Below are 27,154 nucleotides of genomic sequence, written 5' to 3'. Positions count from 1 at the left end.
CCATAAGCCATAAATGTAATAAGCATAAATGTAATCTCTGAAACATCTATAGATTCCCATATCTACATAACCACAATATTAACAATTGTCATTAACGTTTGGTACCAGTGTCAGGCAGTAGTGGTCTGTCATGGCCTATGAGTGTCAAAAGTGGTCTCTGTAATGCATAGTGGGTTGGATTGACCCTGGCTGGATTCCAGGCAGCCACCAAAGCTTCTCTATCACTTCCCACCACAGCTGCACAGGGGAGGCAAGGATTGGGAGTTTAGAGTAAGGGGGATGAGAGAAGTGTCTTGATATGCTCCTATCTTGGTTTTTCGTGGTGGATCTCTTGGTTATTGCACTATATTGGGTTCTGTGATCTGTGAACGAGAAAACCAGAAACAGAAACAAAGAAGATGGATAGAAGAGGCAGAGCATAGTAAATTTTTCCTGAGTGTCTCCCATAATGATTAAAAGATTGGTTGCTTCTTTAACCCAATATCCTCATTCCAATCAAGATAGGGTTAACTTTTGCAGTAGTCAGGAGGGGGCATGGCTAAGCTCTTCAGGGATTATTCTATTCTACCTTGTGTCATTGCTGGGGTCAGGGAAAGAGAGTCTTTTCCAAAGAGAAGGGCTTCCTTCCAGTTGAGTAAGTGTGGTGCAGGTTCTGAGCTGGAGGGAGGGTTGGATAACATCAGTTCCAAGCTGGAGGGGGCTGTCAGGTGGCACTGGTTGTGAGCCAGAGGGAGCAGTGTGGTATTTATGTCAGAGGTTTCCACAGTGAACAATAACCATGTTTTTCCTTATACTCTCCGCCTTTAGTATTGTTGCTGTTACTGTTCATATTCTTATCTCACTGCCATTCCCAGTTTTTGTTCTTATCTCAGTCAGTGATCTTCACCTTTTGTGCCTCGCATTCTCCTCTCCAGCACTCCACAGAGGGGAGGGGGAGAGTTGAGTAGCACATGGTTTGGAGAATCTCAGTGGGAGCACTAAATTGAAGAGTACCATTCCTAAATCATGACAGCCAAAAACCCAGGGTGCCATAAATACCAGATCTTCAGATTACTTGGAAAGGTTTAGTCATCTTACAGGAGCAAAGCTGGAACATGGTAATGCACACAAGTTGTTACATTCATATGGGATGAGCACCATTTGGGAAGTCCAGCTATATCTTCCTACAAATATAGCAGTGCAAGGAAATTTGGAGCACATGTGCTGACAAAAGCAAGCAGTTACCAAAGATGATAGGAGTTCCTAGACTTTCTACTCTAAGGTGCTTTGTAGTAATAAAGCTGTGGCTTGTTTTGAACTCATTCTCGCTGGAACATGAAATAATTATTACAAACATAAACATTCACAAATTAATTTTTTTATTTTTGCCTTTCTTGGCACAGTAAAGGTATTTTCACACCTGAAGGATGGGATGCCATCCAGAGGAGCGTGCACAAACTCAAAAAATGGGTGTACAGGAATCTCTTGAGGGTTTAGTAAGACCAAGTGAAATGTGCACTGGTTGGAGCAAGTCCTGATATCAGTACAAGCTGAGGTATGAAGGAATCAAGAGCAGCCCTGCCCAGAAGGAATTGGGGGTGCTGGTGGCTGAGAGGCTGGACATGACCCACTCCCATGTTTGACACTCCCAGCCCAGAGAGCCACACGTGTCCTGGGCTGCATCCAGAGCAGTGTGGGCAGCAGGGCCAGGGAGGGGATTCTGCCCCTCTGCTCTGCTCTGCTGAGACCCCACCTGCAGGGCTGCATCAGCTCTGGGCTCCCAGCACAGGAAGGACAGGGACCTGCTGGAGCAGGTTCTGACAAGGCCGCCAAAATAATTAGAGGAATGGAGGAAAGACTGAGTATTTGGTTTGTTCAAAGTCTGGTTTTGTTTGTTGAGTATTTGGTTGGAAAAGAGAAGTGCCTGAAGGGAGCGTAAAGGATGGAGAGAGATTATTTACAAGGACATGTAGTGATAGAACAAGGAGGCATGACTTCAGTCTGCAATAGGGTAAGTGCAGATTTGATACTAGGTAAAAAAAATTTTATTGTGAGGGTGGTGAGGCACTGGAACAGTTTGACCAGAGAAGTTATGGATGTGCCATTACTGGAAATGCTCAGGGCCAGGTTGGATGGAACTCTGATCAGCCTAGTCTCAAGAAAGGTGTCTTGCACGTGGCAGGAAGGTAGGAACTAGATGATCTTTAAGGTCCCATTCAAGCCATACCATTCTATGTTTCTGCCTTTTTGTAATGCAGATACATATAAACTGTAAAAATTAATTTTAAAAGAAGAAATCTGATCATAATACAGTTTTACTTAGCCGTTTTGGTTTTGTTACTTCCTTCTTTTATTGCCTTGTGATTTTTCGTCTTTCCCACAGAGGACTTTTTTCTGATATTCCTGTTTTATATTTCATCATCTTTTTAAAAGTATTAACCTGTATTAAATTTAAGAATATCACATGTTTGTACTGTCTTCTTAACCAGTACTGAAAATGATCTTCTGGACAATTGTTTTATCCAAAATAGTTATGAGCTGAATGTGAAAATATGTTGTCTTTTTCTTCTTGCAGCCTGCAAATGATAACCTGCATACAGATGATGAGCATGAACTCAGAGGAGATAAAGAAAGCTATCTCTGTGCTGTGTGTCTGGATGTTTATTTCAACCCTTACATGTGCTATCCCTGCCACCATATCTTTTGTGAACCTTGCTTAAGGATGCTTGCCAAAGACAATCCAGCCAGCACTCCATGTCCACTGTGTCGCACTACAATTGCCAGAGTCTTTTTCCAAACAGGTATAGAAATGAAGGTTTTTGCAATTACTTATTTTTTACAAATAAAAATTATTTGTACTTTTCCTTCCTGTATGCATTCAGAGCAAATTTTGGTAATGTTAGTCCACTGTGAGATTTTCTTTCCATTTACCTCCTCCTAAGAACATTCCATGCAGGTTCTCTTCAATGTCAAGAAGCTATTCAGGACATGTACTTTTAAACTTTTTATTTTAGAAATGAGATTCCGATTGCTTTCTTTTCTGGTAGAATTCTTTGTTTCTTCTTCCTGAATAATAACAAGCTCCAAACATAATAAACATTTCTCAAACTATCCTACTGGAAAAGTATTTTCAAAATTGCCCACTTCATGGCACACACAAAAAACGCTCTTTTCATTTATGACATTAAATTTGGAGACAAGTGAAATTAAAGGCTGGGAGAACCCTTGATCATCTTCTTAAATTCTTGTGTCCTAGCCTCCTATACCCTCATCTCTAGTGTTCCTTACTCTTAACAGTAGGAAAATATGGTGGGTAGGGTGTTTGGTGTCAGATTGGGTATAGAAATAGAAGAGGGTAAGTAGTTCTGCAGATAGAATGTCTGGAACAGCATGAGTCAGTCTTTTATGTCCAAAGTTTATATGGTAGATTCAAGTGCCATTGATAAAATTGCACCATGTATCTGGAGTTAGATCATTTACAGCACTTAAAACTGTGCATAGACAGTTCACAAAGTAATGGAAATGACTCAGCCATGCAGGAGTGTTTGTTTCATTTTAGATGCTACAGAGATCTTGCAGAGATCTTCTTTAAGCTGTTGTGAGTGCTGTGATGATGACAGGTTAGGGATGCAGACTGAAGTATAGTTTCACATTGATCAGCAGAGCTGCCCACTTCTGTTTCTGGTTGTCCACAGACTCTGACAGACTCTGTTGTCCACAGGCCTAACTTTGTATGATTTGATCACAGGTCAGTTTGAGGAACTGACTGGGATAAAGAAGAACTCATTAGGGTGGGAAGGAAGCAGTTTTCAGGTGAACCTATTTCCCCAAGGTGATTCACTGAGCAGCTGCTGGTTGCCAGGGATAGAGACTGGCTATCCCTGCACTGATGCACTGCAGCAGAGAAAATGGGTGGAAAGCTGCAGCCTGAGCACTCTCAACTCCCTGCCTGTCTGCTGTATAGAGATTTCAAGCTGTTCTCATTTCATTTTCCTAATGTTTGATGCTCCCTTCAATTTGATGTACAGATGAAGTATGTTTCACTGATAGATAGTTAGGTTTTTCTAGGGCTATTTAAATTTTAAAAAAACAATTTAGCAGATTTGCTGCAGAAAATTACCACTGGGAGAGCACAAAAGGAGAATAAAGATGCTTTCTAAAATGTATTTGCAAAACGTTTCAACATGTTACAGTTTTCTAAGTGAAATATTACTAGGATTATTTGTAGCCTTTGAGTACCTAACATGCAATATGTAAAAATGCCTGGTGGGAGGGAATGAAGAAGAAGGAGCCAGATTCTTCTGAGTGGTGCTCACTGCCAGCAAAGAGGCATTTGGCATGAATTCAAACACATGAGATCCCATCTGAACACAAGAAAGAGCTTTTTGTGTGTGAGGATCTCAAGCAGTCTGGTCAGAGAGGCTGTGTAACACCCATCAAAACCCAACTGATTCTGGGCCCCTGTGCAGCTGACCTTGCCTTAGCAGGTTGGACTAGCTGTTCTCAAGACATCCCATTCAACTTTACCCACTCTTAAAATATTAATTAGGTATGTAGCTCTTTTGAGGAAAAGGGTTTATGTGCCTAAGGAGGACATGAGGTGTCATAGATTTGTAGATAGAGTCTACTATAAATAGTGGACCATAACAGTATATATGTTTTGTATTAACTACTTCAGATGAGAGAAATCTACAACTATTTGTATATTGCCATTCAGTATATAGCAATATGTGCTTGACTTAGCAATATATTTAAAAATAGCTACAGTAATTTAGCTTTGTTTTATTATATATACTACAAAAAATATTTTGAAATTTTTCAGTGTATAACATACTGAACAACTTTTAAATTAACTAAGGGGTATTGATGATGATATTGTATCCTCAGAGAAGTTAGTAAAATCAGCACATTAAGAAGATGAATGGCACCAGAGGAATGTAAAGCATAGTAATTTATTTTTTTTCCACTCAGAAGAGTTATCAAGCCTTTAAAAACTTATGCTAAAGTCACTGCTACTATAGGTTTGTGCTGGCAGCAAAGCAAAGTTGCTTGTAGTCTTTATATACTTCTCTAATGATGCAGCTGGGATATCTTATTTCCATCATTAATTTATTTTGGATGCTCTCTGCAGCTTTCCTTTTGTGTGAGTGCATTTATTTTACAAAGATATGTCAAAAAGAAAAACATTTAAGGATATACTCAGAAGTTCACTTTTTAGCTTGTACAGTTTTGCAGAACATAACTGCAACAGAAGGATGCATGTAACGGGTCAAAAAAAAGGGCTAAGAGGTCAATTATCCATCAATTATGGAGAAAATCAGTGTTTAACTGAGAGCTACAAAGCCATATTTGACTCACAAAGGTAATTCCTCTGGCCAGTTTCCTTGGTCAGATGAGCCTTTTTTAGAGGATCCCTTAAGCATGAGTTCCAGTCCAGATGGGTTGCTCTGATGGTGCTTACTATGTGTTCCCATCTTTCTTAAAGGCTTTCTTAGAAGCCCTTCTCCCATCAGTCTAAACTCACATCTGATCAGATGACAACGTGCCCAGGATACACCTAAGAAAACAGCTCTTGAGCTGACTCCACCAAGTAACTTTCTAAGTTAGCAAGTATCTTTTAAATGCTTCACTTACAGGGACAGAGTGATCTCCTACACTTCCATTAATAAAAATTTAATTTATGTTGTTTGCAAGAAGGGCCAGATCTGACACACATGTGCAATAAATCCACCACTTTGGAGAAATGCAGATTGAGGGTAGTGGTTTTGCAAGGGAGGTCCAGGCACGTGGCAGGGTAAGAGGGTCATGTGCATACAGAGGGACAGGTGACCTGGCCAGCTTGAGGGGATCTTTCATTGAAAGCCCAGCCAAGCAGGCTTCTAGAAGCCAGTAAGACTTGTCACCACTGTCTTTTCTGAGAAACAGGAATTAGATGCCTCACCAGAGGTTTCAGTTTTCAAAATTGAATAAAATTGAAAGATCTGTGTTGATTTCTGTGGTCTGTAGCAGGAAAATAAAATGTTCTCCGTGCTGTGAGAAGCAAGCAGAGTCTCATCAGAAGCCTGAATCTGAATAATACTTAATCCAAATATGTTCAGTAGCATATAAAGATCTTTCATAAAAATTTAAAAATACTAGTGAAAAATACACAGTTTGTTCATTTTACATTTTGGAGAGAAAAGGCCCTTTTTTCTTCAGGGACAGCAGTTTATATGTGAATTAGCTCTATTTTCACATAATGGGATGGAGGATTTGAAGATTCTGTGCTCTTCATGTATTGTGTAGCTTCATTCCACCTGCATTGTGACATGGTGAAATAAAGGATAATTTTTAGAATCAAACTAGCATGGGGTTTTTACTTCAAATCTGTTAATGTCTTCATCTTACACAGAAAAAGCTACTGGAAGCAAAGGCATTTTTTCTTCTTTTTGGAGCCTGCTCACAAAAAGCTTAGCTTTCTTAAATTTGCCAGAGAAAAAGATTTTATCCTTTCATAAAATATTTATTATTGGAAAAGTATGTTCCATTACATTGGACCACATGAAGTAATAAGAAAAGCCTTCTCAAAAATCCTGTGAATGTCTTTTCTTACTTTGAAGGTACAGAAAGAATTATGGTACCAGCTACTATTAATATTTATCTGGAGCCATCTTGGTTTGGAGGCAGAAATTGATGAGCAGGGGGTTGAAGTTTTTCCTGTTAACTACTAGCTTAGCAACCCTGTTTGTTATCAGTAGATCAATTCTATGGTAGGAAAATACTGTTGTTTTTAGTTTTCCATTGCATTGCTATGAATATTTTAGTTTGGCAGTTTTAAGTTGCAATCATATAGGTATTTCCCCAAATTATACCCTGAGAAGATGTTGATTTCTTGAGATTAGTCCATAATGCCAACTCCTGCAATGTGTCATGAATCATTCTACAAATGTTTTCTTAAAAACTTATAAAATAATTAATTAACAGGATTAATTAATTAACAGGATTAACTTCCTGTTAATCCAAAGTACTTTTTTAAATCTAAAAAAAATGTCAGGCTCTTCCCCTTCCTTTGCATTACTGACTATTACTGAATGGTGATGTTAAACAAAAAGCTGAGAATTAATACCACAGTCATTTTTATGGATATAATTTTTATTAAGAGAGATCATCATAGTTTTGTAAGTTAAATAGCTTGATTTCTTCAATGCATAATTTTGCCAGAAATTATCATAATGACATCATCTTTTCTAATTTATTTTTTTTCCAAAAAAGTAGAATGTTTACAACTTGCTCTTGCTATGTATGGAAATGGTTGTGTAAATGTGACTTTTAAAAAATAGTTGTTATAATCAGAAGAATTACACAGCAGGTATGGCATTTTTATTTTGTGTAAATTTGTGCTCATTATTATTATGCTTTATTTAGGGCATTGATGTATGTATTCTTTCCCCTTAATTATTGTAGATCTGAATAACTCTACCAGATCTTTTTTCCCTATGGAATATTTGAATCTAAAGGAAAATTTTCAAAAATCCAATTCTGCTAAATGGCCTCTACCAAGCTGCAAGAAAGCATTCAGAGTTTTTGAAGGTAAGATTTTTAATTTTTTGCCTAAATGTCATTCAAACTCAAGTGCAATATTTGAAAATAAGACTCTGATTAATACATGCCATTGGCAAACAGACAGATGATTCTTAAAGTAGAGATGAGTTTAATTCTCATGGGTGATTCATACACAGTGCTCTGAATCTAAAGATAAACTGCAAACTGTAAAAAGACAATTGTGCTTGTACCTTTTCATTTATTTTTGAATCTTTAATTCTGCGCACATTATCAGGATAATTTTATGTAGCGTCCTTCTTAGAAAAATGTCTGTCTGCATAGTGGAATAAAGAAAATTACTCTAGGAGAAAAGTTGCTAGTTCTGAGTGTGGTAAATAAAGACCTCTCAAAAAAAAATCAAAAGAATCAGTATTTTATAAAAGAAGTCAAATAAAAATTTTGAATAATATATATTATTCCATATATAATGCATACAAAATAGAGTAATGGGTATGGGTGTTTTCATTTCATTTTCTCTTTATTATATGAAGAAAACTTAGGCCTCTTGTTGCTACTTTAACACTAAACATTTTCAGGATTAACTGATCATGAACTGAACAAATTTAAGTTAGACCACCTAAATGCAGGATTCACCATTTACCCATATTTCCCAGCTTTCAGTCTAATGGCCTTTCTTCACCAGGCCTCATGTAAATTTACTTGTAGTTACTTGATATACTTTTCATAGTGCTGATTCTAGCTAGCAGATGTACTTTTCCTGTTTGTAAGAGCAGATGCCTTCTAAAAGTATGTGGAAAAAATAAAACAGGAGTTGCATTTTATATTCCTTTTATAAGTCTACCCAGGGCTTTGTAAAGGTGAAATTTGATAAATTCTGGAACTCTACTTATAAAATCATGTCAAGTAATGTCACAATTTGATACTGATAATATCAAGAAATATTCTTGGCTATCAAAAGTAGCAGACTTGAGAAATTTGAGGACTCATAGATTATCTTTGGTATTACTCAGAGAAAAAAACTGTTGGCAGGACAATGAGGATGACTATTTACTTTCTCTAACAGGAGTTAATACAGTATGAGTGTTAATGCTGGGCTTATGGGTTTATTTTAATATATGTTATGCATGTGACATAGTTCCTTTATGTTTTGTAGTCTTATACAAATTATGCCTTTCATAAATATCTTTCACAATACTAAGCATTATACAAAGCATAAATAAGTAGAAATAAAAGAAAGATCTGGAGACATCATAAAGTTTCAGTATTGTGCCACCTGAAAATTTGCCAAAGGTAATTTTGAATGCTGGAATTATGTGTCTCCAAAGTATAGTCTAAAAGTCCCGCACTAAATGGAAACATGGTTAAATCTAGTTAATGAGACACACAAACCACAAAGCTGTCTGAAACTTTGTCCTTGCATTTCTCAATAAGAGGATTGCTGCCTTGTCTGTCTTCTGACTTTTTATTTCAATAAAAACTAATGCAGGTTGTGTGCTTTCAAAATGCAAATATATTGTATTTTCTACCTGGACTATGTATTTGCCTTATATCTAAATTGTGCTTGGCAACACCTAAAGTTCTATATTTGGTTTCCATAATTGGTTTTGTTCACTGCCTCAGGACACTGCTCAAACTTAACAGGCATAAAATGCTGAGAATAGTGGCAGCAAAAGTCTTCTGACACCATATTAGATTCCATTGCAAAGGGAAACCCTGATACCACTGAGATCTGAAGGGATAAAGAGGGCACTTAGATTAATTTTCTTTTAATTAAGAACCTAATAGCCTAATAAGATGTTATAATTTCAGAAGTCAAATATAAAGAATGGGAAGAGGAATAGGGTGGGTACATGAGTAGAGTGACTGGAGTGAAAAGGGATGTCATTTCAGTGCTTAGAAAGCAATGAAATCCTGCAAATTTGAACATGAAAATAACCACCTCTATATAAGAGTGCACTGTCAAATACTGCAGTACAATAACTACATTGGCAAAGAAGAAATTCTGTATCCGTGTTAGAAATGCATATGCTCTTTCACTTTCATATCCAGCAGGTCCAGTGTTCATGGAGTATCTGGAAGCTCTTTTCATATTATTCTAGCTTTCATTGTGACAAAACCTCTTCCACAATATCATTTTAATACCAGAGATGTAAAAATAGTATACCTTAGCCAGTAAATCACTCATTAGATATGCTAGATAAAATCAGACCTCAGAACTAGATTGGGACATGAGGAGACAAAAATTACTGTTAGGAAGTTTAGATGATATACAAAATTTATCAGGTTAACTAATTTTGACTTAATGAACATTGCAGGACTGCTAGATAAAATCAAGCACTTCTTCTTTTTCCTTACTTTTTTTCCTGAACTTATTCACTTAGCCAAATATATTTGCTCATCTACATGTGAGACTTCTTTCATATGAGATTTTCCATAGGGAATGTAGAATTATCTTTCATAATACAAACAACCATAACTTTTCAGTTCTTATACAAAAAGAAAGAAACCTCAGCAATGCGGCACTTTTGGGCTTTACACTGATGAAAATTTCTCCAGATTAGATTGCCCTTGTAATGCACTGTATTTTTTTCCAATCAAATAATCAACAGAATTCCCACTTGTTTCATAAACATTGCTTATGGTATTGCTGTCTATATGGTGTTTGGTCAAGGATAAGTTAATGGGGAAATGGCAATGCCGTTCACAAAGGAAAGCAATTCTTCTTTTCCCATTCAGATTTTTAATACATGGAAAAGTTAACAAACTAATTTTAAATATTTCCCTAAAATATCTCTGGTTTCATATGAGATAAACAAAGATATTATATTAGTTATTCTTTTGAGTACTGACAACTTTAAAAAATTGCAATTTCATGATAGAAATAACAATTAATCGTTTTCTTAAATAGATTTTATAACAGATAAATAGTGTAGTTTGAACAGAAAAGTTAAATAGCAAACACACTCAATTGGATCTTATTATCATATATCATAATTGAGTACCTTAAGTGTGGCCTTTGCATGCCATTAAAGTGGAATTGCATTCTGTAAGAGCAGTACAGTCACAGGAAATTCACCAACTAAAGGTAGGCCCCAACAGTAATTTGATACAGAAATGACAGCTAAAATAAGAGATTATAATAATTTAAATTGCAAATATGATACTTAATTTGACATTGACTTCGGTGTAATCAAGTGCAGAAATTACAAATGACTGAGATATTTAGTACACTGTGCCTGAAAGTGTTATTTCTAAAGCTTTTGCATAAATCTGAGATAGAAATACATTGCAGAGATGAAGGATAAAGTAGTCAGGATAATGATGATTGCATTGTAGATAGATGCTGGCTGCCTGCATGTAGAGTAAGGTTGTAGAGATGGCTCAAGAAAAGTAGAAGTAGATGCTCAGAAGAGCAGAAGGGGATTATGGAACCTCTGAGTTACAGCCTTTGGTTACTATTTGGAATCATAATTATTCCTTGGCTAATAGGAATCCCCTCCATCTGTTAATGTTGCTGATGTTTTTATCTAAAACTCGGCAATTAAATTGAAAGTCTAGTTAAAAATAGAATGTTTGTTTCTATCTTTTTAAATGTTTAATCTAGAAAACATTCCTCTAGTGTTGTATACGATGAAATCTGTGCAGATTCTTTCCTGATCTCATCTCTTTAGGTACTTAATAAAAATATTGACTTCTGCATCAGGATTGCAATAGAGTGTTTTCCAAGCCTACTAAAACCTGGTGGAAATTACCATCACTTCAGTAGGTCACATCTGCTATGACCCTTTATGTAATCATTCTCTAAAGAAAATGGTGAACCATTTCCTTTAGAGAAAACTTTTAATAATGCCAGTTGGTACATTTCTTTGTCTCTCTGTCTTTAAAATAGGGGTACAATACTAAAATTTACTTTTTTGATTCAAGATTCTTCTTATCGTGATTTCAGTTTGATAGGTAACAAAGGCAGGATGTTGGAAACAAAAAAATGTACAAGTTTTAAGTTAAATCTTCCTTGTATAAATAACCAAATAAAGTGATACTGGTTTTCAAGTTCAGATAACTGTGATCTACTGAGAAGAAACAAGACAGGTGTTACTGAAAATAGAAGGTGCAGCGTGTAATTTTAGCTATAAAGAGTAATGCTGGCAGAAGGCTCCCAGAATAATCCTTATTTTGGACTATTCTTCTCAATTTCTTCTATTCCATCCCATCAGGGTCACCCAGAGCACATGACTCAGGAACTCATCCAACTGGGTTTTGAATATCTCTGGAGAGGGAGGCTATACAACCTCCCTGGGCAGCCTGTTTCAGTGTTCTGCCACCTTCAACACAAAGTTCTTCCTCATGTTGAGGTGGAACTTCTTGTGTTTTAGTTCATGGCGATTGCTCTTTTCCCAGTCTCTGGAAACCACTGAACAGCCGGGCATCATCCTCTTGACACCCACTTTTGGGATATTTATATATGTTACTGATCTTCCCTCTCAGCCTTCTCCTCTCTAGACTAAATGGGCCCAGCTCTCTCAGCCTCTCTTCACAAAATTCTTCAGTAGAGCTTGTCAAATCACAAAAGTTAATTTGCACACATCTATTTGTCACAAAATGCATTTGTGATCTGCAGTCTTCACATAGAGTGAATTTTCTGCCCAAAAAAGACACACTTCACTGGGAAGTGTTGTCTCAGTATCTGCTAGGCTTATAGTACACTAATACAGAAAAGACAGAATCCGAACCTGCTGGTTGAGTGTCTTAGCTCAGCTCTACCAATGGCCACTTTGTGATTTTTCAGCACTTGGGCCCTAACTCTTGCACCCATTTTCCTTGCCCACAAGTTCTGTCAGCTCCTGCTGGTAAAAAATGCAAGACTGATTTCTTGATTCCAGAGTCCCCCTTGGGTCCCATGGACCAGCTATGCTCTAAATAGCCTTTATTCTTCTCCTTCTGCATCTTGCCAAGTAGAAGTCAATCTGAAAGGAAAAGAAAATGGAAGGGAAGGTTTAAAATAAAAAGGTCTTTGCTACAGAGAAGTCTTAAGCTTCAGCTTCAGGGCTGCCACTTCCTTCCCTGTTACTTTGCCAACAGTGTTAGAACTAAATCTTGTGTATCAATAGCCTTGTTTATATTTTAAGCAGTTTTGCAGAGGCTGTTCTTTAGGGACTCTTTCAGAGCCACATTCTCATTGAAAAGGATGTTCCAGTCCTAAAGACTGCCTCCAGCACTAGCCTGTGTAGGAGAGTAATTTACTACTCAGAAATTATGGTTGCTGTTTTGTCTCTATTGGTTCATCAATGCACTGGAAGGAATCAAATTCTATCTAGTATGTATGTGTCATCAGGATTGCTTGTTTCCATTTAACCGTGGTACTGTAAGACTGGTGTGGCAGGAATATTGGTAGCTGTAATTATGCAACACCAAGGGTTGTGCTAGAATGGCCATGGCAAAAAGGTATACTGTAGCCTTTCCCCATTTGACATGTCCCTGAATGGATGTTATATTGGCATCTTTAGTTCTGCTTAGGCAGCCAAGTGTTCATGCTGGTCAGTGAGACAAACCAAGAACATCTTGGACCTCCTTTGGAGCCATGGCCCACAGCTCTACCAGAGACACCCAAATTAACTTGTAGGGGAGTTACAGATATCAGGGTTTTGACTCTGCAGCTAACAATTCCTAAAAACTCTTAAGGTCTTTTTCTAAAGATGCTTGATAAAATATATCTGTGTTCAGGATAAGAGGGAAAGTCCTTTGAAGCATTAATAGCCAGTTAAAAGATACCAAACAAAGAATACAAATATATGATTAATTTTTCTCACTGAAGAGATATCATATGGGTCCTGTATGGGTCTAAATTACAGCTTGTATTATCCAGCATATTTTTTACAAGACATGAAGATGTAAGATTTGCTTGCAGTATGAAATATTTGGGATAATAAAAATTAAAACCAAGTGCAATCAGTGGCAGGAGATTGTCTTGGAACCTAGTGTTCTTCAGCAATGTTTACATTGTTTTCTTTTCATCACAAAACAAGGTAGTTAGCAGGAAGGGTACCGAAAAGATAAAAGAGAAAGTCAGTTTTAAATTGTTTCCTGATGAGGATTATGTAAATGGACTAGAATACTTCACACAAAGAAATAGATTACTAAAAGAGGGGGGATGATTGCGGTAATTAAGATCACGAAAGGCATGACAGAAGTGTATGTCTGCTGCTGTTATTCACTGTCTCATAATAAAAGAACTAGAACTCTGCAAAAGAACTAAGAGACATTAAATAAAATTATCATTACCCCAAAGCATGGATTCAAATAAAGACAGATTCTTGTTCCTGTTAAACTCAAAGGTACCACATTTGTCTGCAGAGATCATGGAAATGCGGTCCCTGGGACTGAGAAGGAAAAATGTTGCAATATGCTTGCCTTGTTCTTACTTTTTTTCAATCCTGACCAATTCCTCATAGTCTGACTTGTCAGGGAAAGAACGATAGGGTAGGAAGACCTTTAGACTACTCAGTATGCCTGTTTTATAAGATGTTCTGCAGTTTGATAAAATAGTCTCTTTCATTATGATTTTATTTAAGCCATCATAAAAGGGTTTCATTTTATTTATTTATTAAATAAGATCACATAAATATTTACTATTTGCTCTCTAGAGACAACTGAAAACAATACATAATCTTAGTTTAACCACATTGGGTAAACTTTGAATAATTAATTTTTTTAAGTGGTAGTCTTTCATTACAGAATTTGTTTAGAGCATAAAATATCTCTTGATTTTAATACTTATGTTTTGTGTAAAGTTCTGCTGTGATTAGTTCAGGTTCAGATTGGTCTCTGTGAACAAGTGAAAGCAAAGATGCCTTTTTTCTTCACCAATGACAGGAAATAACAAGTATTTTTTATGTGTTTTAGTGGAAGTGGAGAATAATCCTTGGCAGCTACGCCAAGAAGAATAGGGATAGGGAAAAAAATGATTGTATTATATTCTTAATTAGCTGTTAGCTCTACTATTACTGTTAGCTATAGCAGCTATAGCTGTTAACTATTATGTTTAATAAATTTTATGTTGTGCATTCTTCCCCAGCGCTGAAATGCACGGCCTAGAGACCAGTTTGTACTCATGCAACCACTAAAGAGTTTCAACTCTGATGGTGTAAATATATCTTAAATTAAAAGTTAAGTTTGCCTGGTGTTCAGTTTGTTTCTTTGATACCTCACAGAAACTCTGTTTGCTATAAAAATAATAAATTTTGGTTGATAATAGATGGTAGATGTATTAGTTGGCTTCATCTCTGTCAATGAGTGGATAGGGAAGAAAGAAGGACAACCACATACAGTGTTTTTCCTGCCTAATATGCTGTGATTACTACTTCATACACCTGTACCAGTGACAGATAACTCTGTACCCATTCCAAATCTTTACATAAGCAAAAATTCACTTTGATCCTGGAGCATTTATTGGACAGAAACTTGACAAGATTTTTGGAAGAATGTGGTGCTTGCACAGCATAATTGTAAAAAGATAGGCAACATTTTTTAGGCAATACAGAGTCATGGAGACCCTTTAAAGTGAAAACAAAAGCTGACACTTTGATTTGATGAAGGACAAAAGAAGAACCATGAAAGCACTCAAGGTGATGAGTGAGAATAATAAACATGAAAAGGTGATAATATTTTAATTAGTCCAGAGCCAGACTAGCCATACCTTCTTAAAGAAGCCAGAGATTTGCAAACAACAGAGCAAATTCAGGAGCTTTGGTGCATATACTTACTGAGTAGATAAAGCTGAATGTTTGAAATTGCATCAGAAAAAATCAGAGGTAAAAACCATTACACAACTAAACAAGGATTAAAGGAAGGAATTTTTAACAGTTCATAAGCATTTTCTTTTTATTTCAAATTACTTCTTTCCAGTTAACTTTTTAATAAATCTGCTTTGTGAAAATTTATTTTTATTTTATTTTTATGTTGAACAACTATGAAGGCTTTTTAGACAGCTCATTCTGTGAAGTCTTGGCTAACTTCCTAAAAACTGGTTAAGTACTGTCAGCATCAGAAAAGTTTCAGTTCAGAAAAACTGTGCCAGCTTTCTAAAGATACAATCTTGTACTTTGGATTTTTTCATTATCTGGAGGAACATTTCTTTTATTTTCTCAGATGGGAAATAAAAATTTTGAGCATTGATAATAGCTAAAGCTGAACATGCCTTTTTTAAAGACAGATGCATGGGTCCAAGAAAGGTAATTCACCAGTTTCTCTAGAGAAATTACGGGACTCATGTTGCCAGATTTGCAAATGAACTGAATGTTTTGTGTAAATGCGCAGAGACATGTCTTACAGAGGGGTGTGGTGAGGCATGCCTATTACAGGTATTCCTTCTGATCTCTGCCATCACACTGCCCCTGTCTTAGGAGAAGTAGGGATGATTCATTAATTTATTTTAAAGAAAGTATTTGCCTTACTATTATCTACTGTTATCACTGACACTGGCTTAAAACATTGAAGCCTTAAGCACTGAAAGGGTTTTAACAGTAGTTACAAAACTCTGCAAAGTTTTTTCTTAAATCATCATTAGTATTAAATATTATGTTTTGAAAAAATACAGCAATCATGCAGGTTACAAAATAAGAATCTAGAGAGAATTAAGCATCATGCCAAGTAGCATTCACATCAAAGACAAGAAACAATATGACATATTTTTTAAATGCTATTCTATACTTATTCAGTCATCTCTTATTATATAATAAGTCTACCTATCAATATCGATAGTGTTTGCCTCTCTATCTATTGTGAGGTAGCAGTCTGTACAAATAGAGCCTAAAGGGATGTAAGTACTTAGTGAGGGAAGAATGAAGCTAGAGGTAGCCAATGCTATTACAGCAATATGACACAAACAGGGGAAGGCTTTTGTGATGATAACTTAGCAAGAGTTGCTGGCAGCTGAAATACAGTATTTGGTCATCTGGGAAGATGACAAATACAACACGATGTACAGAAACGTTCAGTGGTAAAATGTAGGAACAGCAGGAGAGAGATGAATGATGTTGATGATGAGTAAGAGATTAGATAGAACGGAAGAGAAACAGAAAGTAGATGAAAAATAAGAGGAAATCTCATTGATTTAGAATATTCAGAATACTTTTTAAAATTATTTTTCATATAGATTATTGATGCACATACCGCAGAAGCAGAAGCAACCTCAAGTTGCTGTTTGAAATTCCCTGGTTTTTATTGTCTGCATGGTCACGGTAAAGAGAGAAATTGTCCACAAGTTAAATTCACTGTTAAGATACAATTTATTTACAAGCAAATGTGAGCAAAAGTCATTACAACTCCCCCTCCTGAAGGCAAATGTATGAAAATTACCATAACTGTAACTTGTATGTCATCAATATGCATGTACAAGTCTTACCTTTAAAATCAAAGTAAGACATTTTATGGTCTAGAATGTATGCAACCTATGCATTTAGATCTCTATGACATGCATGAGACCATGCAGCTTCATTCCTTGATATCAGTCCTCGGCTGTTACATAATATTCTGACTGTTTGGTATTTTTGTGTTATGATTTGGGGGAAGAAAAAAAAGCAAACTGGTAATCCACCTAGTTACTTAAAAAAAAAGGGATCTGCTTGCTGACTATCTTCCAAAATTCCTTCAAGTCTCCCAAAGTCAAGTGACTTTTACACTGAGATATGTGAATTAATTACTCCCATTTTAGTACGTATCCTAGCAATTGAACTAGCCAAGTGGCTTCTATTTGTGAGTATTGATAATTATAGAATAATCACAGATGATTATGTTTTCTGTGATAATAATCACAGGCTGAGCATGTTTTCTAAGGTCATTATGCCCTCCCACAGTCCTCTCGTTTCTTGATTCCGTTATTTTCAGGAAAATAAACAGCCCAAGACAGAAATTATGAGTTCTATTTTTTCTTTGAATTTCTGAGAGGGACTGGACACAGTAGCTATTGAATAATTTTCATAAAATTGATAAATATATTTCTTATTTATTAAAGAGTGAGATATTTAGTTACGCAGAATAGCCTATGCAAAATGTGTATGCATGCATTTAATGTGGCTTTATGGCTTTTGGAATTAATTTTCAAACTCATTTTCTCACAATCTGCTTATTTTTCACAATATACAAGCTAACTTAATATGGGTTCATATTTTAATTTGTAAAAGCTGAATTATTTATCTATAAAATAGCAAGAGGTAACTGTCTTCAGACTTTTTATTTCTTTATTTGCTTAGTATTCTGAACATCATTGCTAAGTGGTAAAGTGGTGCTATATTTTATTCTTAGAATTCAAACTAATAGTAGGAATGTGCGAAAAACTTCACTTTTAAATAATTCTCACTGAAATCTGACAAGCTGTATTTGAATGGAAGAAGATCTTATATTTATTTCCACTCTAGAGTAAAACCATCAAATTTGTCAAGTGAAAATAATTGTAATTGTGATGGAATGCAATTTACAGTATTTCACAGAGGAAAAAGTCCAAATTATAAGTTGTCACTCTGTCCTAAAGGCCTGAGAGATGTTAATTTAAGGGATTGACCATAAATGATCCAAAGAAATGCCAAATTTAAGTATGGCTTTTATGTGTTGATTTGTAATTAATAACCTTAAATTCTGCATTTATTTTGTTTACACACCTCTGAAGAAAAACTCTGAGATTAGCTACCAAAAAAATTGAACTTATAATTTTGAAAATAATATGGAAAGTTAGAGCTGTATGAAATAAATATTTTATTTTTAAGAACTGTTATTGCCGTTGGAACCTCTATTAATTGTTTTGGTTGGGGTTTTTTATCCTTTTAATTTTGTATATTTCTGGTTCATTTTGTTATATTCTCTTCTCAGATCCACAAAGGATTTATAAAGTTTTAAGAGAGGGGAGATTATTCTTAGATATAAATCCCAATAGTTTTGCTAATACCAGACAGCAAGAAGCATTGTTTGGCTGGTGCTTGATTCTGTAGGACTTTTGCAAGCCTTTTGTTTTGACAAATGATATGTACATCAGTGACACTTCCATGTTTTGGGATTTCTACATAGTTTTGTCTGTAGCCTGTTGTTCTTCTTTTCATGTTAAATGCCTTACAAAAGTGACAAAGCAGACATCTAGCTGTAGCAGTGGTTCCCAGCTCTGCCTTATGGAAAGGTGTGTCCCTTATGGAATCAAGTCTTGTCCCATATGAAAGGCTTCAGGACATGGCATTTTCAGATTTTCACAGTAACTGATTGCTTATGTAGACTCTTTCAGATGGGGGTCTTTGACACCTTTAAAAAGCAGTTTCTTTGTCTTTCTCATTAAATTGCTGCGTGCAACTGATTTATTAACGTGCAGAGGCCATCAGTATCATATGCACAGTGAGTTCAATAAATCACATTTTAAGCATGCACAAATTACTGCTTAAACACAATTTACCTCTCTGAGACTGCAATAGAATTTAACACTTAAAACAAAAGCCCAGAAAAAGTCTATAACTGGTAAGACAGACAACATAGTGGAAGTAAAAATGGTTTCAGGAAAGGAAAGTACATTTTTACACCTTAAGTACATTTTACATCCAGGTTTTCTAGAGCCCAACAGCTGTCAGAAAGTAGGACTTGGATTTTGGTGATGGAAAAGAAAAGGGGAGATGTTTAAGCTATCATGTAAGTTTAGTCATGGGTATAAGGTGCTGGCAGCCAGCAAGAGACCACAGATAATATCAGAAGGGCAAGAGGAGTGAAATATGCAAGGAAAGCAGAGAGAAAGTGCGAGGAAGGTAAGAGCAGGATAGTGAGGGAGGTTTAGAAAGATGATTTTGCTGTGGAAAAGGCCTTGGAAGATGACAGTAGAAGTTTTAACATAGGAAAGCTGAAGGTTCTGGTATGCATCCTGGAGAAAGAAGTTTGTAATTTGATATGTCTCTCTCTAGATGAAAAGACTTCTGAGACAACAGGTCTGCGGAGCTGAAATACTGAGGCAAGAGGGTGGTGAGGTTCAAGCTTTTCATGCAGAAGAAGTAGACCTCTGGATCTGAGAAGGATGGTGGTTTCATTAAATGGTCTTAGTTTGGGGAAGGAACTGAATATTTTGGGAACTTGAGTCTCAGTGGAGAGCTTGAGACTAAAAGTTTGGGGCATGAGATGAGAAGTTAATGGGACATGCTTGCAGTCATTCACACAGAATAAGTTCTGCTCTCTCATAAACCTTTCCAGCAATATATGATTTTTCTTTCTTGGAAATACAAATCTCACAGCTCATCTTAACTAGCAAATCTCGCAATTTAGCTATTATGTTAGCATAATCAGAATATAATGCCTCTTGATGTGCATATGGGAGAAAGCTGGCGTTTATGCAAGAAGTTTGGGATGATACCTTGTTTGTCAAAGCATGAAAGCAACATAAAAACACCTGTATACTTGAAAAATTATAGAATACTTGGAAATTTTGTTCTTTTCCTCCATGCTGTCATCAAGTCTGCAGGTGACAACAAATTGGTAGACTCAGTGGTGGGGCTGCTATTCAGAAAGGACAAGAAGTTGGAGAAAAGCAGGTGCTGCATCAGACAAAGACCCTTTTGCCAGGCGCCTAAAAAAGAAAAACAGACCCAAGTAGGAGATGGGAAGTACAGTGTAAAAGAGCACGTAGCAAGTCAAACTGAGACCTTGTCAGAATGACACAGTGGTCTGTGTAAAGTGATACATATACTGCTGGTAAAATTTATAGTGATATTAAGTTATTCACTTCACTAATGATAGTAAATATGAACTTGACAACTAATAGTTGTCAAGTTTTGATCTGTGACCTAGAGATAGCAACAGAACACATTTTCATCAGGCCTGCAGAGAACAGCAAAGTTAAGGACAGATTGATAGACTCAGCACAGGGCTACCATTCAGAGATACATTGACAAGCTGTAGAAATGTTTGGGAAGGACTCTGAAATTCAAAAAGACAAATGCTGAGACCGGCACCTGGGAAGGAAGAGCCCTTGGCAATGAGACAGGTTGTGCACTGAAAGCCTGAGGACAGATCTCTGGAAAGAGCCTGGGCATCCTGGTGGAGAGCAAGCTGTGGGTGAGCTGGAAGTATGCCCTGGCAGTGAAGAAAGCCAGCAGCATCCTGGCTGTACGATGATTTTCCTACATCCAGTATGATGTATGAAAACCTGTAGATGAAGCTTTTATCCCCTACTGCTCAAGACATCACATCTAAAATCCTGCAGTTTTGCCTTCCTTCCTTGTACAGGGAAGACAGCAGTAGACTGGAGCAGGTTTAGCAGAGCGACCCAGGTTTAGCTGGGATGCTCAGAGGCCTGGAGAACCTGACCTGGAAGGAGAGGCTGAAAGAACTGGCTTCTTCAGAAAGGGAAAGGGTACGCTTTCGGGAGGATCTCCAGTCAGCCTTATCATACCTATAAGGAGACCACCAAGAGGACAGACCACCTGTTCACAGTGGTGTGTGGCAAGAGGATGAGCATTAAGGCATATGAAAAGTTCAGATTGCAAGTAAAACCTTTTCACTATGAGGACAGTCAGGTGTACACAGAGGCATTAGTCATCTCCATAATCCATAATATTCACTGTAGTGTGCTGTAAATCAGCTATTGCCATTTAAAAAAAGACATTTGGATAGTACTGGGATTAATTTTTTGAAAACATTTCATGCACAGCCACAGTAAAAAGGTAAGCAGGAATAATAACAAAATCTTTTGTCATTGTCTGGATTTCTGGTGATCCCACAACTCAAATTTTGCACATAATTTTAGATTACATCTCAGAGAAAAATAAAGGAGGGTGGAGCATAATGTGGAAAGGATAGTCTGAAGTTTTGAAGCTTTTTCCATACAAAGGAAATTCACAAGTTCTTTTGTTTGGAAAACATATTAAAGAAAACAGATACTAGAGATCTGTAAAATTATGAATAGCATAAAGATGTTGTAGGAAAGATTATTCCCCGTCTCTCAGAGGCATTCTTGCATTAGCAATTATATCAGCTATAATAGAGCACAAAAATTGATGCTCTGAGGTCAGATGTCCACATTTGCATGTGAGGCAACTTGCAGTCCCAAGGGCTAAATGCCCATTAGTGGTTGAAGCATATTACTGGAACACTTCTGAGCTCTTGGAGCTCATCTTCTGTTTCTAGTTTTACCTGAAAGGAAAACAATTTATTTACTCCAAAACTGCTCCACCAAGGGACATAAAGTGCAGTAAATGGAGTCAGTGTGAGATCTGGTTCACAAGCATGCAGAGACACATGCAATGCTGTTTTAACACATTGTTCTGGAAAAAACTTCCAAAGATCTAGCTCACCAAGCTGCCAGGTGCTGCAAGGGCACATATGGGAAGGTCTCAGTCTGTACTTGCATTTTTTCTCACAGTCTTTCAATAGCTTTTCTCATCCATGCAGAAAGAAGAGGCTGTGCCAAAATTATGTACTTTGGTATATCTGATAACCTTAGAACACTTGTTCATACATAATTTAATTTTACATGAGCACTTTTAATGTAAATGGTTATTGTAGCTTGCATATTATTCATTTAGGAACATTTTTAGAGTAAAATTTTCTATCTGGTACCTTTTATTTTTGAGTTTAAAAAAAGTAGGTCAATTTATAAAATTGGGAGGATATTTTAATTTTTTTGTAGTTTTATTTTGTGCTTTGCTAGTACTTCATCAGAAGGTTGCAAAGTGCAACAGATGTGCCTACTGATTCTTACTGAAAACCTTTTTGGTTTGCACACTTTGGTGCATATAAAAGTGTGATTTGCACACAACGTTGTTTTTGTTATCTAGTAACAGGTTCCCACTAACAGTCTGCCAGATTCTGCCAGCACTGTGCATGCATATTCATGTGATTTCAGTAGAAGTTCTTGTTCAGAGTATAGCAACACAGGCATATGCAAGAAAGTTAAATAAAATATATTTTTGCACAAATACATGCCCATGCATTAATTATTTGGGGACTATATTAGGGATTGAAATCATGTATGATAGGATTTTTTTTAAGAAGTAGAAAAATACATTAAAAGGTGTTTGGTGCTCCCTCAGGTCTTCTGTTTCATAATTCAAACCTCTACTCTATGTTGCTGTTCAGTTTTTGAGCAGCTCTACAGCTCTCAGCTTTTATCATCAGATGGTTAAGAAATGTGGTTTACACTCTAGCTGTAAATACAAAAGGTATTTTTCTGTCAGAAATTATTAAAGAATACAGAATGCATCATAAAAATTTCTCATTACATGAAAACAGAGGAAAAATCCAGAGTACAACTGTCCTTTATCAGAATTGGACAGATTTTCTGCCTTTGCACCACAGCTCCCAGGCTCTTTTTTGTGCCACAGCCTACTGTTTGACACAGCTGCACAGACTCTTCTCCAAACTCATGTCTTGACACAGGAAAGAGGTCTGCTTCCACAGTACCTCACTTGCTACATGGAGAAGTCTGGCAGACAATGAAGAGGAGGACCCCACCCTCAGGCCATCTTGGAGACACAGGATTTTTACTTCCACTTGACTTGTTTGCATCTGCCTATATATTTTTAAGGTGTTATCAGCGTACAAACAGTGATTTAAAAGTTTAATTTTCACCTGGTATGCATTATATTAAGCATAATGAACATTCTATTTAAGCAAGCACAATTCATTTAGAAGATTTATTTATTTTATCTTTGAAAAATTATCTCAGATTCTAGTAAAAAGGAATTCAAATGTGTATCAGCTGTTGAACTATGTATGTACAGATCTGGATATTTTTGATTACTGAAGAATTCAGATGAATAGAACCCATCTTAGGGAACCCATTTTAACCAATTGCTGAAGAGATTCATTACAGTATATGGAGCCTTTCACTTCTAGACCACTGAGTCAAACTCAGTGAAAGAAGGCACCAAAAGAGAGGTGTTGATAAATCTGGAAACTTAAGCAGATATCATTACTTTATTATGGTAGAGAATTCCATATTCAAACAAACAAACATATTATTTTCTAGACATGGAACACAGAGCTACTTTTTAAGGAACACAGTGTTACTTTTTAAATCCTTCAAAATCAATTCCAAAGATAGCTTCTTGTCCAACAAAGTGATGAAACTTAGCAGTGAGGTGTGAGATTTCCTGCTTCTATTTGTCTTTTTGATAACTGGAGGAAGGAGTGTTAACTTTTTTTGCTAGTCAATCTGGTTCCTTTTAAAAAGATTTTTAACTCCTTGTCTGTTTTTCAGCAGGTTTTCGAAGGCGCTCAAATACTGTGACCAGAAGGCATTTCCCACATGCTGCTCACAGGATGGACTTCATGGACTTCGAGGATGATAGCCGTGGATGGCGGTTTGATATGGACTTGGTGATCATCTACATTTATTCAATCAACTGGATAATAGGATTTATTGTTTTCTGTTTCCTTTGTTATTTCTTTTTCCCTCTTTAGGCTGTAGAAATAACAGTTAAGGAAAATGAGAGTCATGTGAACAGAAAAATTGTGACTAGAAAAATATTGAAAAAAGGTTAAAATGTTTGATATTGCATTTTTATCATTCAGAATTGGAATAGACTGCGTCAAGCATGCTGTGAAGCTGTTCGTTACTTCTCCTATATGTGACAAAGTGCTTGAGTTTGGTTACAAATGTAATGTGAAATCCACATCATACTTCATTCAGTGGGAGTTTTGCCTTTGGGAAATTTTGATGGGAAAAGAATTTACCCCTAATTTATAAAATGATTACTCTGTAGAAGTACTCCCAGTTTTTAGGGAGGTCTGTGTACTACAAAAGAATGTAATCTATAGAGTCATTTAGGGGTTTGACTCTGTGTTGACACACTTCACTCACTCATTGGTGCTTCAATTCCTCATACATAAAAGCAATAAAGATGCTTACCATTTTTACTCAGATCTTTTGGGAGCAGGAGAAGTGCTGTACATACACTGCATAGACATTCATCAGAGCTATTTCAGTGCCATGATCCAAATCCTGGAAAATTTTGACAACTTATAGACCTGTCAGCATTCCACTGTGATATTTTGAGCCTATTAACCAAAAAGAAAAATTACACTGCAGTGTGCTGCCAGTTCATCTTTTCAGCAAATATTATTCAAAAGGAATCAACTAACAACCACAAGTTCTGCAGAATAACAGGACCATTTTTGTGCAGATTCCCAGTGTAGCACCATACCTTTTTTACCCATTCAGATGAGTGTGTTTGGACCCTGCAAGACTAATGGAGGGCAAGCAGCAGGCCTGTTGGCTATGATGCTGTGAAACACTGACCCAAATAAATAATGGAAACAAAAGCATTCTCCAGTATAAGAAATCAGTATCATTATTAAATTGCTGTAAAAATTGAAGATACTTTTAAATGTGGGTTCTCCAGGACTTTATGTCTCATGGGACAGGACATAAGAGGGCGCAGTATTTATTTGCACCTTTCTTGTGAAACTATTCTAAAGCACTTTATAGTTACTCTAAATACAAATTGATGAGTTACAGTAACAAACTGCAGCCAGTTCAACAATAATTCCAGACTTGTTATTTACACAGTATTTTCAAGTGGAAGAGCATCTATTAAATTATAGTACAAGATACTAGAAATGAATGTAGGAATCAGGTTCTGAAGAATGGCACACAGTAGTTTGGGGCTTCACTTTTCAGGGAGGTACAAGGAAGTTTTTATTTCTAGTGGCATGACTCTTCAAAGTACACTGTACTTTCATTTAGAAAAGCATGTGAGTGTAGGTATATTGTCCTTCTAGTATTGGAATTTGTGTGGGAGACCTGTGGTTTTTCAGTAGGTGGTGTACTCCCCTGTTCTAGCAGAGAACAAGGAGAAATATGTTGTGGAAGGTGCCATCTGCCAAATGTGATGGAATGAAATCAGAGTTTTATTAAGAATGATCTTATATTCCTTTACTGGAGCAGCTCCAGCATGGTCAGCCTCTTACAGGCTATGAAGAGATCAGGAAAAGAAACTTTCACTTAATCTGAAAATCAGCAGTAAATCAACTACAAATATTTCATTTTCTAACAGGCTGCATAAAACAATCTTTTCAAAAACATATTAGTAGAATTAAAAATTACAGTAACTACACTGATTAGACTAAATAATCTGTTGTCTCTTTTAATATGTGCAAATTTAAAGAGATGTAAGAACTGAAATTCACTATCACCACATACTCGTGGCTTTGCCAAAAATACATTTTTGTAATACGAATAATCCACATCCAGTTACTTTGTCTCTTCCTAAAAGTGACTAGCTCTATTATTAGTGACATTAAGCATAATGTTTTAAAAGCTTTAAGGCTGTAATAAAACATTTGGTGGAAGTATTTTAGAAACTAGGGGGTATAAGTCATAGGCTCCTGTTTGGCTACATGCAGATGTGTGGGTGTGTATGCTAAAATATTATCCACAAATTTAAACAGTTCTCTCATATATGCCAGGACTGCCATTCTAACTGCAATTTTTATTTGCCTCTCTAAACTTCTGAAATTACAGTTCATATGTCAGAAAAGAGAGACAAACTCCCTGTTAAGACAAAATTGCTTCTACATTTTGATCTCAAAAAACCTAAAATAAAAAAATGTCATGAAAAATTACTTTAAGTGATATAGTCTAAAATTCCAGTAATAATATTATTTAAATTTTTTTAACCAGGATGTCTGGTAAAGCAATATCCTTCAGTAAATATTCAAAAATATATTAATACATAAGAAATGTAATATAGAAGCTAACAGGTTATATAAGAAAAAGTTACATCATTTTTAATAGCATGTTACCATGGCTTTATTTGAAAAAGGGTCACAAAGAAGAGTAAAAATACAATCTAATATTGGCTTCTTTTGTACATTTTCAACAAGAATTGATGACTGAGAGAGACATTTTTCTAAAGTTAGTTGGACTCACAATTTTGCAGGACATTTCTAATTGTTTAACTCTACCTTTCTTCAAGGCCTAAACTGTTTCTTGAGCAATATTGTTTTATTTTATATGGATTGTTATTAATTCCAGAGGAAGATTATGCTTAAATTATCAAAAACGTACATTATGAAGACTACTCCAACTCTTTGGATCAATATGGATTGATATGGATCAATCCAACTCTTTGGATCAATATGGATTGATATGGATCAATCCTCCATAGGAGGAAAACACCTAAGAAGCATAGAGTGGAGATGCACATTTTTTGTCATATATTGGGGTTTTATGAGCTACATACTTTTGTAAAAAAGCAGAAACAGTTTAAAGGCTTAAATTTGTTTTTTCTTGAAGTCTGCTGTAAAATGCTGTCAATATCTCTTCGAGCAAGAACAGGTCCTTTGTAGGCTATTTTCTGGTTAAATTGATCCTGATCAGCAAGCTTGTATTTCTTAATTACATAGTATTAAAATGTTTACAATAAAATTTGAGTTGTTTTTAATATTTTGCAGTCATTTCACTAGATTTTGCTTGGTGGAGTTATTTTCTTTCATTCATTGTCTTCTGTGGTATCCCTTTTGTTTCTGCTTGGGGAGCATCAAAGGTTTGCTGATTTTTTTCACTACTGGGATTAACTTTTTTTATATTAGCAGCCTTTTATTTGTTCCATTACTTTCCAGGCATCTTTTGTCAGAAATCATCCGGGGGCATGGTCTGGTTCTTAACATATTCCGA

General features: G+C 36.1%; 1 protein-coding gene across 1 annotated transcript in view; it reads left to right on the top strand.

The window, feature by feature from the left end:
- Positions 1 to 26,923, top strand: part of RNF180 (ring finger protein 180) — a 66,298-nt gene extending 39,375 nt beyond the window's left edge. Inside the window, exons 4-6 of the mRNA XM_066569238.1 lie at positions 2,555 to 2,780; positions 7,423 to 7,548; positions 23,735 to 26,923. Of these exons, the coding sequence (XP_066425335.1) occupies positions 2,555 to 2,780; positions 7,423 to 7,548; positions 23,735 to 23,937 (555 nt within the window). The 3' untranslated portion in view covers positions 23,938 to 26,923. The remainder of the gene's footprint in view (positions 1 to 2,554; positions 2,781 to 7,422; positions 7,549 to 23,734) is intronic.
- Positions 26,924 to 27,154: the final 231 nt, after the last annotated feature.

This window comes from Molothrus aeneus, chromosome Z (genome assembly GCF_037042795.1).
Source record: "Molothrus aeneus isolate 106 chromosome Z, BPBGC_Maene_1.0, whole genome shotgun sequence".
NCBI lineage: Eukaryota > Metazoa > Chordata > Aves > Passeriformes > Icteridae > Molothrus > Molothrus aeneus.
Note: the sequence above shows the minus strand (reverse complement) of the source record. Positions and strands in the feature narration are given on the sequence as shown.